Raw genomic sequence first — 14,842 nt, 5'->3', positions numbered from 1 at the left:
CTCGGCACCAACGCGCCCGCGTGACAGGGCCACGTGCCTGCAGCCCCCGGTCACGTCCTCCGGCTGCTACGGCGAGAACTCCGCTCTCTGCCTCGACGCCCTGCTCCGGCCCGGCTCTCTCTGGGCCGCGACCGAGTCCGCCTCCATGTTCCTCCAGCTCCCCGTGCCAAGGGCACACGCGCCCGGCGTCCTCATTGTGGCCCAATCCTGGGCTCGGCTCCCGCCGGGAGGCCCGCTATCCCACGGACCGGCCTCCTGATTGGGGACGGAGACGGCCCAGCCCCTCGGGTGTGAAGCTACTTGGGTGACAATACAGTGCATCTAACCACGGTGGTTCTGCCCAAAGCCCTTTTAATAACTACCGGGGCGGGGTTGTCGGGATTTAACATAAAACCATGTCGGGTGGCAAGTGGCTCATCCAGGAGGAACAGGCCTGAAGCGAAGACTTCAGGCAAACGGGGCAGAACGCCGGGGGCAAAGCCACAAAGCCGGGGGCCGGACACCGCTTGCTCCGCGCGACAGAAGAAAACTGGGAAGGGTCTGGCCAGCTCGGCGCTCGACGGCTTCCACCCACCCCACGTAAGTGTTCTCACACAGCCCGTTTTGGGAAGAAGTCTCATGAACATGGATAACATAAGCCTATACTTTTTTTTTTTTTTAGCATTGCTTTATTTCTCAATAACTATAACACACCCACAACTCCTGACTTGAAGGGCATAATTAAAACTGGTTTTGGAAGCATTTATATTCCACTTTTGTCGTGAATTATTAAGTGGAATCTCAAGATGTCTGGATCTATATCCTAACAGGTTATATTATTAAGTCATTCTGAAATCTCAGAAACATAAAATAAATTCTCGAAATCACAGATGACAGCTAAGACATCAACCCCCAGCGTGAACGAAGCTTCACACAGCACCTTAAGTGTCCTGGGTTCTTATTAACGCATCTTGTGCTGAGCTGAGCACACCCTGGTCACACAGCACCAGATCTTGCTAACTAATTGGGATGAGCTTCTACGTGTCAATCTGTGTTTACTGCTCCCTCTGTACAAATCCTCCCCTTTTAAATAAACTTCATTCTGCTATGCCATGGCTCTCCTCACAGGTGCAGACTCTTTAAACAATTAATAATTTTCTAGGACTAAATTAATTAACGTGCTTTAAATTTGAAGCCAAGGACATTTAATAAGCAACAAGATAATTCGGGGTAACATCATGATGATGATTCTCTCTGGGGAAATTAAAAGAGTCACAGCGTGGGCTCAATAGACTCCCCAGGGAGAAAATTATGTCCTGGTAACTCCTAAGGGTATTGTTATCAATGCTCTAACATACAAGCCAGTATTAATTACAATATTTAGCATCATTAATAAGGTTTTCATTGTCATTGCAAATGTGTCTTACTTGTGGCTTTCATGTTACCAGTTACGCAAATCAACGCTACTTTATAGTTTATGTTAATATTATTGAATTTCTTTAAAATCTAAAAGCAATAAAACTTCAAAATGCCTTTCAATTGTATTTAGCAATAAAGCTCATCCCGTGATCTTGAAAAAGAAATTACTCATCTCCAAACCACATAAACTAGAATATTCTTCTGAGGATAGCTAACACAACTCTGTCCTACATTACCTTCCACAGACCTCACCGGAAATGAAAAAAATGGAAACAGCACATACGCAGATACCGCCAGGTGCTGGCGAAGTCGAATTATTCACGCTGCTTCCCATCTGAACACTTACTCCCTGAAATCTATTGAACTATTTCAAAAGTAACCCATTCCTACAGATACTAAGCGTCAGAGATTTACGCCAGTTTGAATGCTATGCCATTGATCATTAAAACTGCCCTTTTTTCAAACAGAGGAAATTCACTACAGGATAAGAAAAATGAACGACTAAATATAACCAATTATCTAGTTAAACATCCCTAAGACCCTGGTATCTGTATCATTTCCTCATCATTAGTTACACCTCCCAGCATAATAATTATGTAACCGGTAATGCTGATGGTCTCCCCAGCTTGTCACCAGCAGAACGGTTAATTAACGAGAGACACTCCCAGCTCCCCGACTTCCCCACAAGCGCCACCAGCTACACCTGGTAAAATTAAATCTGGCCAGAAAACTCCTCTTACTGAGACACGGAGATTAAGACAGGGAGAAACGGAGGGAGGAGGTTGTCTAAAATTTATCATTTATTCCACAAATATTAACGGGGCAGGAAGCCAAACGAACAAACACCTAATAAACAGAAAACAATAAAGACAATAAACAAGCAGCTGATGGTATCTAACATCTGCATAGTGAAGCACAGAGCAGAAAAACGAGCAGATGGCCGCCCAGAACTGGATAACTGAGGGCGACCTGAGGTGACCTTGCAGAGGAAGTGACGTTCACGCAGAGATTGAGGGACCAGGAGGGAAGAGCAGAGAAGACAGGGAACGGCAGGAAGGACACGGGCGGGGATGGGGGGGCCAGGGGGACAGCTGAGAGAGGTGAGGTCCAAGAGCAAGGGAGGCCGAGCCACACAGCGCCGCCCCCCCCAACCCGCCCCCCGCACACGTCACACGACGCGCGTGGACACGGACGGGGAGGGGGGCAGTGGCGGGCCGGACGCGCACACTGCACCCGACCTGCCGGGATGACTCCCCGACACAGAAGCTCCCCTCCACCCGCAGACCACGGGCAGGGAACAGCGTCACTGGAGCGTCAGGACCCCGCGGGCACCTCCTCCGCGTGCGCCTCGCTGCGCCGGTGCCCGCTGCCCGCCCTCCCCGCGCGCCACCCGGCCGCGCAGGCCCCTCCCGGGCAGCCGGGACCCGGCCGGGACGCCCGCGACACCCACGTCTCGGCGCCCGCGACAGCCCCGGCGAAGCCGAGCGCCGAGCCGCCTCTGGGGTGCGCGCGTGGGCTGCGGCTCCCAAAACCCTCCTCACACGTGCACTGCCGGGGCCGGACGCGTTACCTGCGGCTGGAACTGCGGCGCGGGCGGCCCTGGCATGCCTTGCGACTGTTCGTCCATGGTCCGAGGGGCAGGCGCGTCAGCACTCTGCAGGAAAGGGAAGGTGACGGTGAGTAAGGTGATCGCGGCCGCTCGCGCTGATCCACCTGGCGCTCCGGGAGGGCCCCCAGGACAGCCCGTCCCCACGCCCGCCACTGCCGGACCCCAGCGCTGGTCCCCGAACTGATGCCGACCGCCACCACGGTGTCCACTCTCCGTGGCGACAAGCCCCATTCCGCGAGATAACATTCCCTCTTCCCCACGATGCCTGTCCATCAAGGCCTCCCTCCCTTCCCCTCCCCTCCCCCCCTCCCCTCCCCTCCCTCCCCTCCCCTCCCCTCCCCTCCGGGGTGAGAGCGCCCCGCACGCACGCGGCTTCCAGAACCATCCCTAGCACGCACCGCCTCTCGTCACCAAAGACGAGCTCGCCTGTTCTGTGTGTCCAGCCACAATGCCTGCGACGACCTTCAGGTTCAAACTTAAAAGGCCGGGCTTCGCGTGAACGCGTTTGTTATTTTACGCACTTGGCCCGTGATTGGGAAACATTCGTGCCTGAACTCCCGACCCAGGCCGAGGCCCCGCACGGGACGCGGAGGGGGCCCCGCTCCCCCGCCACGCCCACCGCGTCTTTTCTGTGTTCCCCACGGTCGTTTTATCATTATTTTTTAGCCGCTGACGACCCGGCGTGGCAGCAGGATCGCCCCGGGAGTGCGGCGCACGCTGAGCGTCTCCGCCGCCGCCGTCCCCGGCCCCCCCCCCCCCCCCCGGCCGTCCCGGGCGCGCGCTGCACGGGGCGCCCCCGGGACGCCGGCTTCGCCGCGGAGCCAGCAGCACCCGCGCGTTGGCCAGGGACACTGACTCCTCGGCCACCGCTTGATCCGGGCATTTCAAATGGAACGCGCTGTTCTCTCTACCGCAACTGCGCTACCGGCGAAGGCTAGAAAGGCGGGGCCGTGCGGTGCCGCTGCACTGACCCAAGCTAAGGCGTCCGCGGTCTTACAAGGAATGTTCAGTGTTATTATAAAATCGTCCCCGTCTTGCAGGCCACGTCAAGGGGTCTCAAGGACGCCACCCCACGTTTCGATCCAGCCAAAAACCGCGACGCGCCCTCCACCCTCAGCTCCCGGCTCCCCCACGCGTCCCAGGTGCCTCCACGTCCCTCCATCGCCACTCGCGCGACCTGCGTCCCCGCCGAGGCCCCGCCGCGGCAGCCCACAGACCGGCCTCTTTCCCGCCGCTCTCTTCACAGTAGCACTTTGGAAACGTCAGTCAACTCATGACCTCCTCGCGGCTCCCGGACTGAAGTCCCGCCTCCCTGCCAAATGCCGCAGGCCCCTGGAAATGACGCCGCCACCTCTGCCCGTCGCCCCTGCCAGGTGAGCCCCTGCCAGGTGAGCCTCTGCCAGGTGAGCTGTGCCCGGCCGCTGATGCCAGGCCCCTGCGCTTCTGGGAACCTGCTAAGTCCTGGCTGGCATCGAGCCCCGCCCTGCTGTCCGCCCCCTCTACCCCCAGAACGCGGATCCTGGCTCAGGACCCTGGCTCCGCCCCTGGCTCCGACCTCGGCTCTGAGCCTGGCTCGGGACCGCCCCAACCTCGCCCCAACCTGGGCCCCCAGGCGGCGCTCGCCCCCGCCCCCTTACACGATGTTCCCCTCACTCTTCGGTCCTGGGAGGCCAGATAGCAGCTCACAGCTATCTTTTCATTGTTCCTTGTCTATCTGCGCAAGTAACAGGAACGCGTCCCTTTGTTCCCTGCTTATTCCCAAGCACCTGGCGCGTAATGGCACTCGCCAAACACCTGCCGGAGGGCCGAGAAGCGAATGGAAGCGAGGGCCGAGCGCCGAGCGCAGGGCTGTTTCAGGTTGCGCTTTCAGGACCAGTAACTGCTTAGATACGGTTGGTGACAGAACAGGACCGGTAAAGATGCCGGTAACATCGCCTGCGGCTGTAGACACAGACCGCGGTGGTGGCACCCGCCAAACGCGGCAGCAGGGGAGAAATCGAAGCCGGACGGGCGTGAGGAAGGGCAAGGGACGGGATGAGAATGACACGGGACAACGAACCGCGAATTATCAGCAGACGGGCGGCGGCCCTGACGCCACGATGACGGTAAGCGAATTAATCGTGCTGGATGCATACCTGTTCCTAAATGTTATTCGAATCGAACAACCACGGTCAACGCATTAGCCTCAGATAACATCTTAATCAAAATAAGGAGCTTTATTCTACGCCCTTAGGTATCTTCAGTGAATTTCACCTTTAAAATTTTAGTATTCTGCAGAAACTGACTTAAAATTAACCAACATACATTTCGAAACACTAACCTGATTCTTTGTCAATTATAATAAATAGTATTAAAACTTCCGTAATGAAGTAAAAAAAGATGAGGCTTAAATATACATTTTTAAGAAAATCATTTGCTACATTTTATTTGTGATCCTGATTTTTGTCCAAAAAAAAAAAATCACAGAAATATAACTGGCCATCAGGCAAAAACATTTTAAAATTATAGTTAATATTAAAGAATGCTTAGCAAAAGAAAAATACTTCCTTCACTATACAACAAGAATCACTTAACAATAAAGACACAAAGGCCAATCTTTCAAATTGAACTTCTAACGTATGTGAAAGCTTAGCATAAACCCAATTTGACCACGCAGAGATTCTCCTCATTTAAAAATACTTTCTCTTTCTGTTTCCAGACATACATTTCTATCACCCTATCGTGCTATCCAGTTTCTCTGTAACCGGTTCCTGACACAACATGAAACCTCAGATATGAAACTGCGTACATACCAAACTGAAGAGAGATTCTGGATAAATGGTTTTAGAAGTTTTTCTTCTCCTCACTTTATTAAAAAGTTGAAGTACACTACTTTACACTTATTTAATAGATTCCTTCACTTGAAAGGAAACTGCCCTTCAATCGTCAAGGTTATTCATAAGATCAATAGTTACATGGAACATTTAAATATTCTATGAGAAAACATTTGTACGATATGTTTCACTGGCTAAAATAGCTACATTTTATGCATAACAGTAAAGAATATCGCACGTATTAAAATAGCAATGCTACCCTCATCCATAAAGAAGCCAGTTGTTGGCTTCACACTATGTGTATGTGACACTTCAGAGCTGAAAGGGTACCATGGAAACTTTAGGCTGCCTGATACTTGGCAGAGTTTAACTTCTCAAATCCAGAACTAAATATTGTTCTTGGCCCCGAACTCACCATTCAGCAGGAATATTTCTGACCTCACCCTCGTCTCCATTTAACTGGCTGAGTCATCCAGTATTTCCCATAATCGAGCAAGGTTTCCATATCGAACAGGACAAAAGAAATTCGGTAGAAAGACCCAGCTTCGATAGTCCATTCACACATTTCTGGGCCAGCAGGAGTAAGTTTCAGAGCATCTAAGACGACTATCAGGTGTCTGAAGGAATGATGAACGATTCTAGAGGTCAGGGTGGAAACCACCCAATCCGTCCAGCACCCGTGTCGGTTTGTAGACGCCATTTCCCACTCACAGGGGTCAGGGGTCAGGGGAGAAATGGCTGATGACAGGGCGGGGGCTGGGGAAGGACAGGCGAAGCCCGAAGCATCTCGTGCCAGGAAGTGCGGCAGTGTGTGAAGAACCGTGGACGCGTCGAGAGGACGCCGAGCCCGCTGGGGTGGCTTCCCGCCGGCCGCACTTGGGACAATTCGAGAGCAACACTACAACCACTGAACAAACTCAGAACCCGGGCGTCCTCAAAGATGTAAATTAACAAATGGTGAAAAGGGGGGAAGCTATGTTCCTTACAAGAAATTGTCACCTAATAAAGCAAGCACGATAGGATTAAACAATCACTATTTGCCGCTCTTCAGGGAACTAAGCGATGCAGGCGAGAATCGCCAGTGGATGCCAAACTAGCAAAACGAGTTATTCACCGTGTCTCGAAGTAGCTCTCCACACACATAAAAATTACTCATTAATTATGGAGAGGAAAAGAAGAATGTTAGAGCACCTCGCAGACAGCACCTTAGCCAGCAGATCAAAGGTAACTGACATCAGGTGCCTCCAGATATGATGCGCTTAGAAGAAAGCACTTGTGTGACGTTCCTACCCAAACTGCAGCTCCAAACCCGCGGAAACGCAGGCACCCCTGGGCGAGGGAGTGCGGCGGGCGGCTGTCTGTCCGTCCTCCGACTGCGGGACAGCTGCGTAATGCTCCAGTCTGGGCAACTGCAGGTGAGGCCACCATAGTGTTTGCACCCAGGTGCAAGTTTTGACTTGAATGACTGCGGTGACCTGACTTCGCTGGCGCTCAGGCCACACTCCACTGTCCTTCGTGGTGGCCACGGAGTTTATTAAAAGCCTTTGCTGAACGAAGGGCTCCCCGTCTGGTGGCTCTGCACCAGAGTTTGCCTCAAACCAATCTCGGGATGTGCTACACTTTGAAGTAAAGCTCGAATGTGACCCTCGGTTGTGGTCACTGTGTGGGAAGGCCCCTCCCTGCCTGGACACCGCTGCAGGAACCCCGAGAGTCTCTCCATGTCGTCTTTATCCTCTTGATGCACTATCGACACGGCGAGCATCCAGACAGAGAAGGATGACAATTTTAAAAACCAAGTAAGAATAAGAGAGGACAGAGAAAAGATGCATATTTTTTTTAGCTTAGCCAATTCCAATAGTAATCACAGAGTGTATAAAAACAACCTGAAATCACTAATTCCACAGAGCTGGGATGAGCAAACATTCCCTGTGAAGGGCCAGGGAGTAGGGACTTTAAGCTTCTCTGGCCATACAATCTCTGTCACACCCACAGACAACATTGTTCCAAGAAAACTTTATCTAGGAAAACAAGAGAAGCGGCTACATTTGGCCCACAGGCGCTGACACCTCACTGGGTCTCTAAGAGTCTGTTACATTTGTTGCAACTGACTGAAAATTGGCTACATGTTCCCAGATGACTCCCCTCAAAGGGACTAAATGACAGGTTTTCGCAGGGGATTTCAATGGTGGCTCCGAATACGCTGGGGCAGTTGGTGGGCAGTGAATGTCTGGATGTTTTTCGCACATCTTCTGGAAAAGGAAACTGAATGCTAAGGCAATATTTTCATCTGTTTCATTTGTCTCAAGTAGAACACAAGCACTTTTGGAAATAATATGACTAAGAGCACAGGAAAGAATTATTCATGGCGTTTGGAATGGTTAATTTTGTGTTGACGGGGCTGGGTCGTGGGGCATCCGGATATCCGGTTAAGTGTTATTTCTGGTGAGTCTGACGGTGCTTGCGGGTGAGACCAGCCCTGGATGGGCGGGTGGCCTGAGGGGGGCAGCCTGGCGTCCCCAGTGCGGCCAGGCGCGTCCCATCCACGGAGGGCAGAACAGAAAGGCGGGGAGGAGGGACTCACCCCTCTGTGTGGCCGCTTTAGCAGGAAGCCCCGGCCTAAGGACTGGTCCTCTGCTCCTGCTGGTCTCCAGGCCTGGGGACGCGAGCCAGATGACAGCACCAGCCCCAGGGTCTGCAGCTGGCACACGGCGGGTCCTGGGCCTGCTCGGCCTCCACGATCACATGACCTAACTGCTTAAAATAAACCTCTTTTAACGTGCGTGCGTGTGCGTGTGTAGCTAGATACATCGCTAGTTCACAGCTTGAGGTAACCACGACTATCGAGAGAGGCACGTGAGTGTGTTTAGATGCGTGGTCGGCTCTGCTCCTCTGGGGAATCCTGACATATAGTGTTATATTCTCAAATTAACGCAGCTGTTTATATAGCATACAAATCAAATAATTATGTGAATACAACATAATAATCCTCCCTCCTTCTTAATCAGCGAAACCTAGGTATGTTTAACTTTGAAATTAGCTACTATACAAAATGCTTTTTTCATTCTGACAACTTCTGAAAATTGATAAAATGCTATTGCACTGAGTTTATATTTTATACTTTTTTCAAGTCTATCCTCTGAGCTTAGCAGCTATTCTGAGTATAATACTAAAAATAATGTAGCCCCACAAGAAATGAACTAAGTAAGTTTAACCTGTTGGTCTCAAAAGAAGAAATATTTTGAAACAGAGAATTTGCCTTCATCTTAAAAGTCCTCGACATTAATCTGAATGTTTAAAGAGACCTATGAGTAGGTGACGTTTGTTCCCAGGCGAACTATCTGTATGCAGATTGTTCCCTGGAAAGAATTTCCAACCAGGAGTATTAAAACCCCAGAGGAGGATTAACAACGGAGAGTCTGGCCATCGGCAGCCACCACAGTGCCCAGCTCCATTCACCGATCGCTCTACTCGGTGAGGCTGAGTCCTCACTTCTTACCTTGAAAGATGCAAATAGCCTACTTTACCTCTAAATGGTGTTTTCAACAGAATTAAATTATAAGACGTTGGTTTATATAATCAGGGAGTTATTACATCCTAATTATCCAAAAAATAACAAAATTTCCAAATTTCCAAATGACATTTTTTTTGCTTTCTTCCTATGTGGCACTAAAAGCCGTAAACTCTTAACTCGGATTTATGTTTAAAATATGCAACAAGCCACATATGAACCGAGCTAAATTTTAACACCGACGTGTTACCTGAGGAAACTGTTAACTTAGGGTTTTGAAAGGAGACTCTAGGGAGTAACAAATTCGCCGGAGCATCCATGGTGTGCAAATGCCATTCGTCACCCACAGGTCATCACTTTCTACTCAGCCGCGTGCACGTGGTTCAGCAAAACCAAAGAGAGCACGGGGCCACGGACGCGGTCCCGGCTCCGCTCCACGGCTCACACACGCGACCCGCCGCACGTCACCCTCCCGGCCTCACACGGCTCACACACGCGACCCGCCGCACGTCACCCTCTCGGCATCACACGGCTCACACATGCGACCCGCCGCACGTCACCCTCCCGGCCTCACACGGCTCACACACGCGACCCGCCGCACGTCACCCCCCCTCGGCCTCACACGGCTCACACACGCGACCCGCCGCACGTCACCCCCCCTCGGCATCACACGGCTCACACACGCGACCCGCCGCACGTCACCCCCTCCGGCCTCACACGGCTCACACACGCGACCCGCCGCACGTCACCCCCTCGGCATCGGTTTCCTTTTTTTGAAAAATGGAGATGACACTTTCCCGCCCTACTTCAGAGTCATCAAGATGACTCAATGACAAAATAACTTCCTTAACTCTGAACCACAAAAGACGGAGGAATCGCTGAAAACATGTCTTAAAAAGAAAATATTTGCCAGAAATCCTGGCTCATCTCAACTGGTGGACACAGGTCCCATTCACGTCGGGACAAAGTTCGAATACAGTTTCACTAAGCAAAAAGCTTCTCTTCTGAGAAAAGAAAAAACGCAGACCGTGGCCAGCAACTTCTGAGCAGAGAGGGCGGCTGGGTGTCCGTCAGCACACCCGCGCTCTGGGAACGGCGGCGAAGGCGTGGTTCTCGTTGTTCATTGCGGTGACACTGGTCTACAGGAGTCTGCGAGTGTTCGGTGTGCGACATCCTGACGTGACATCCATGTTCACTGAGCCACGCTCAAGCACCACACGCCCAGTTTCCATCTGTCACCAGAGTTGACCCCTTTACCTGTTAACCACAGACTTTGTTTTCGATGCAAATTTTCCTAGCACCTGTCAAAAGTGTCTTGTCACGGGACTTTCCCGGGACCACCAGCAATGTTCTGTTTTGGCTCAGAATGTTCTGTCATTTCATTAATGGAGGTGACAATTAACCCCGTCGCTACGGTGGCCATGTTTCCTGTGTTGTATATGTCACAAATATTCTGGATTTTTGAATGATCTAGAAATAAAATAAAATATGAGTACATAAGTAGTTCGACTATTTCAAATAGAAAAGATATTCTGAATTTTCCAACAACAGCTAAAGAAAAACTCTCTCAAACAGGACGACAGGAAGTTAAGCTGAGCCTATCAACTGAAGAAACAAAACTCGGAAACTTACAGTTTTTTCATGCACTGCTGTAAAAAATGGCACTTAGTCATAAAGCCATAAAGTATTAGAAAGAATTCTGAAACCTAAGAGAAATGTTAGGTATGTTTATTAATAATGTATTTACCATTTGTGAAGACTGCCAATGAATAAAGTCACAACCTAGCTAGAACACTGCACAATCGGTGAATACTGAGCAACAAAGGCATTATCACATTTTTTCTTAAACTAAAGCCTGGCATATGTGCATCTCATTATAAAATCCTTGTAAAGCGCGTCATCGTTAACTAGGCACCAAACTGCTAAACAACCCCACCCATTCGCACAATGGCCAAGCGAGTCCCTACACTCCCCGAGCTCCACGTGAGACGTCCTGTAGAAAAAAACAGGCCAGAGGAAAGGAAAACGTTTTCTTTATGTTTTCATCAGACGATCTCTGGGGCCGTCCAGAATTCTCAATGACATCAGACCGTTAAAAACGCTTCCTGGAGGTGCAGGCTGTGTGTGCCTGGTTGTCACTGTGTCCCCGGGGCTCACAACGTGACAGGCACATGGTAAGCACTCAGATATGTGCCAAAGGAAGGAAAAAGTGAAGCCCAGCGAATGCTGCTTCGTCTTAGAGAACGTAAAAAACAGCGGTTAAAAACTAACCTTAATGCCAGTGTAGGACATCACTAACTCTGAACATTCACTTACTGTACGTCAGGAGCATTTCAGAGCGTGACGTTTAGAAGGCTAACGTGCATAATAATCGAGTCACTGCAATTAAAGGAATCGGCCTGAAACAACGTCCGCCACACCATTCTTCTGTTTAAAAACGTCGCGTTGCTCTCCTCTGTCTCCAGGTGACCCCGATTCCCGGCCTGGAGTCGCAGGCCCGATGCGCCCCTCGGGAAGGTACCCGAGCCCCTGTGTGACGCAGGCGGCACCGAGGACAGAGATGGCGCGCGCCCTCCGTCAGGGAGCGCGGAGCCTGGCCGAGAAGGCCCCGGAGGCGCCCGCCCAAGGCCCGGCCACGGAGAACCAGGCGGGACGGAAGCTCCAGGCCACGCGCCGCAGGCTCCGGGGCCTGGCCCTCGGGTGGGCCGCTCGGAGGCGGCTTTTGGGCTGACAAATGCCACTGCGCGGCTGGCAGGAGGGCGAATCGGAACCGCACGCGCCGCCGTTGTCCAGACCCGCCCCGTCTGAGCTCTAGAGACCTTCCTCTCGCCCGCCCCGGTGCGCCCCCGAGCCCGGCGCCGCGCCCTCTGCTCCCACGGGACGGCCGGAGCCCGCTGCCGCCACGAGAGCCCAGGTTCCCGCAGCCGCGGCGCGCGGTGACCCCACACACCCTGGAGGCGCCAAGGGCTTCGCGAGACTGTGCGACTCCGTCGGCCAGGGCCGCCCCGTCTCAGCACAAAGTCTGTTCCGGACGCCTCGTCCGCGGGACACCTCCGCGAGCGTCCCTGAACGACAGCTGACCGCCAGCCGGACCACGTTCCACTGCGACGTCACAGCCACGGGCCTGGCGGCGAACACCACCCAGAACGGCGCCCTCGCAGTCCCAGGCTGCGGTGACAAAGCCCGCGAGCCGCGCCCTCTGTCCCTCCCTCTGTCTCTGCCTCTGTCTCTCTCCAGTTCAAAGCCTAAGAAACGAAAACGACCTTGTCCACTTCTAAGCAGAGGGCGCGTGGGCCTCGCACTTAACATGCGACTAAACGGCCACACCAGCCGACCCCGAGCGGCGGGACCGCTGCCCGTGAGCGTCGCACAACGCCTCGCTTGCTGGACGGCGGCCGCCGGGCTCCACGCGCCTCTGACGCCTTCAGGGTTTACAGCCCTCGTCAGACACGCCCGCGCGCCAACCGTGCAGGGGCCGCCTCGCCCCCTCGGTGCGCTCACGGGTGTGGGGACAGCCACGACCCACATCCGCTTTGTTAACACGGCAAATACAAATAAGGGAAGATGAATACAAAACGAACAAAGACACTTTAAAATGGCACTTTTTACCCGTGCGTGTGCATGTGTGTGTGTGTGTGTGTGTGTGTGCGCGTGTTAAAACAAACCCTGCGTCCTAACAAGTGCTATTTCGGCATCTGGCAGAGCATAACGGGGTCCCCGCTTCGAGTCAGGCTCTCACCCTTGCACGTGTCATTTTCAAGGTGCTGGTCTGCTCCGTGCTGTCAGGCGTCGGTTTGGGGACCCGGCCATCACGGAGCGTTTCAAGCGGTCGGTCACCTCTCCCCGCGGCACCGCTAAAGGCCGAGGCGCGCCGCCCTCCAGGCCCAGAGCGTGTTTGCTGTGGCGGCTTCTTACTTCTTGGGTGATCTTATATGTGTGGTTGAGGAGAGTGTCAAATGATTTAAGGGGGACACACCGCACCGCGACACAGAGGATCCGAGCCCTCACCTACTCTACCAAGAACTTGCTTTGTCACACCTGACCCATCCCTCTGAGCCTCCCTTACGTCAAGTAGCAAACTCAGGTATCGGATTACCTGGTCTCCAAAGTCCCTTTCAGTCTCAAAAGTCCACTCAATTCCAACTTCTTCTGCAATAAACAAACAATAAGGCATGCTGCAGAACCTCAGCGTGGCCGATATCCTGACTGACAAGGGGTGGTGGGGGCTGGAGACAAGTCGGCCACCCCCGCAGGGCAGAGGCTCGGTGGCGACCCATGGTGGAGCCCTAGGAGGCCTCGCGAAAATCGTCACGGGGCACTGCGCCAGCACGCGAGGGTCCGTGGCCAGTGAGCTTGAACTCCAGTACCAAGAAGGAAAAAGCTCTGATTTGCTTTGAATGACACACCAAGCATCCGCTGACCTCGCAAACAAACTCAGTTAATGCTTCTGGGTTTGCTGTTTTCTGAACTGTCTACAGATGGTGCAACGTAATTCTCTTAACACTGAAATTTGCAATTATTTGTCTCACCAAAGTAGCACAGGGACTGTCACGTGTTTAAAGTTACTGGAAAATCTATATAAAACAGCTGACATTCTCGGTTTTATAACTTAGCCCCCTTTAACCTTTTCCATATAGATATTTCTCTTACGTTAAAAGAGAAGGCAGTCATTTACACTTAGAGCATTATTTCGTGAAGTATTTTATGCAGTTATTCCTATTACAAATCAACACTGAGAAACGTGTGAGCTATAAGCCCGTTACTTATTCACACTTTTATTTTTAGTAAATGACTATATGAACGTTAATGTAATAAGCCTGAAAATTCATCTTCTCACAGAAAAAATTATGTCCTCGTACGGAAAACATTCCACGCGAGTTCTCATTGTGGTTCTTCAATTCAGGAAGCAAAAGCCACACCTCATTTGACTACCTTCCTAAAAGATTATGATACGTATCAAAAATTATTCTACGGTCATAATTACCAGCAAGAAAATGCCATGCCCGAAGGGGGGACATTTGTTAAGTAACGATAAACATGATGACTTCTAGCCCCGACCCTGTCACCACCCAGCAAATGCGGGCTCAGGGTACCCACCTGCCAAGTAACGGAAGCCTGCCCCTTCCTCCAGCAAGTCGTTACAGAGAAGAGGTCCCTCATCCAAACCTCTTTCGTCATATTTTCATATAGCTATACGGTTAAAGTAACAGGTTGCAGTGTGCATCCCAAATAAATTACTTTAGAATAAATAAAATATTAGTAACATACTGATTTTTAATTAGGATAGAACTAGTTAATTTTCTAATGGCACTACTAGTTAATTTTCTCTCTGTAATATAAAGGTTTTTCAATAGTAGCTACAAATGCACGCTTAATTTTTAACTGAAACCCCAAAATAAAAAGGGGAAAAAATCTACAAGGTGCCCTATTGCTATGACTTTTAGGGTTTCCAAATTCTATGTTTCCGTGAACTCTGCCAGCAAAACGCGTACCAATATGTGTACTGAAATCTCC

At 51.5% G+C, this 14,842-nt stretch overlaps 1 protein-coding gene across 2 annotated transcripts in view; it reads right to left on the bottom strand.

Annotated features, from left to right (window-relative positions):
- NEK7 (NIMA related kinase 7) overlaps window positions 1-14,842 on the bottom strand; it is a 59,206-nt gene that overhangs the window by 31,460 nt on the left and 12,904 nt on the right. For both annotated transcript variants that reach the window (XM_016150553.2, XM_036235485.1), the window contains exon 2: window positions 2,969-3,052. In XM_016150553.2, coding sequence (XP_016006039.1) covers window positions 2,969-3,025 — 57 coding nt within the window. In that variant the 5' untranslated portion in view covers window positions 3,026-3,052. The remainder of the gene's footprint in view (window positions 1-2,968; window positions 3,053-14,842) is intronic.

This window comes from Rousettus aegyptiacus, unplaced genomic scaffold, assembly GCF_014176215.1.
Source record: "Rousettus aegyptiacus isolate mRouAeg1 unplaced genomic scaffold, mRouAeg1.p scaffold_m13_p_18, whole genome shotgun sequence".
In the NCBI taxonomy this organism is placed as follows: Eukaryota; Metazoa; Chordata; class Mammalia; order Chiroptera; family Pteropodidae; genus Rousettus; species Rousettus aegyptiacus.
Note: the sequence above shows the minus strand (reverse complement) of the source record. Positions and strands in the feature narration are given on the sequence as shown.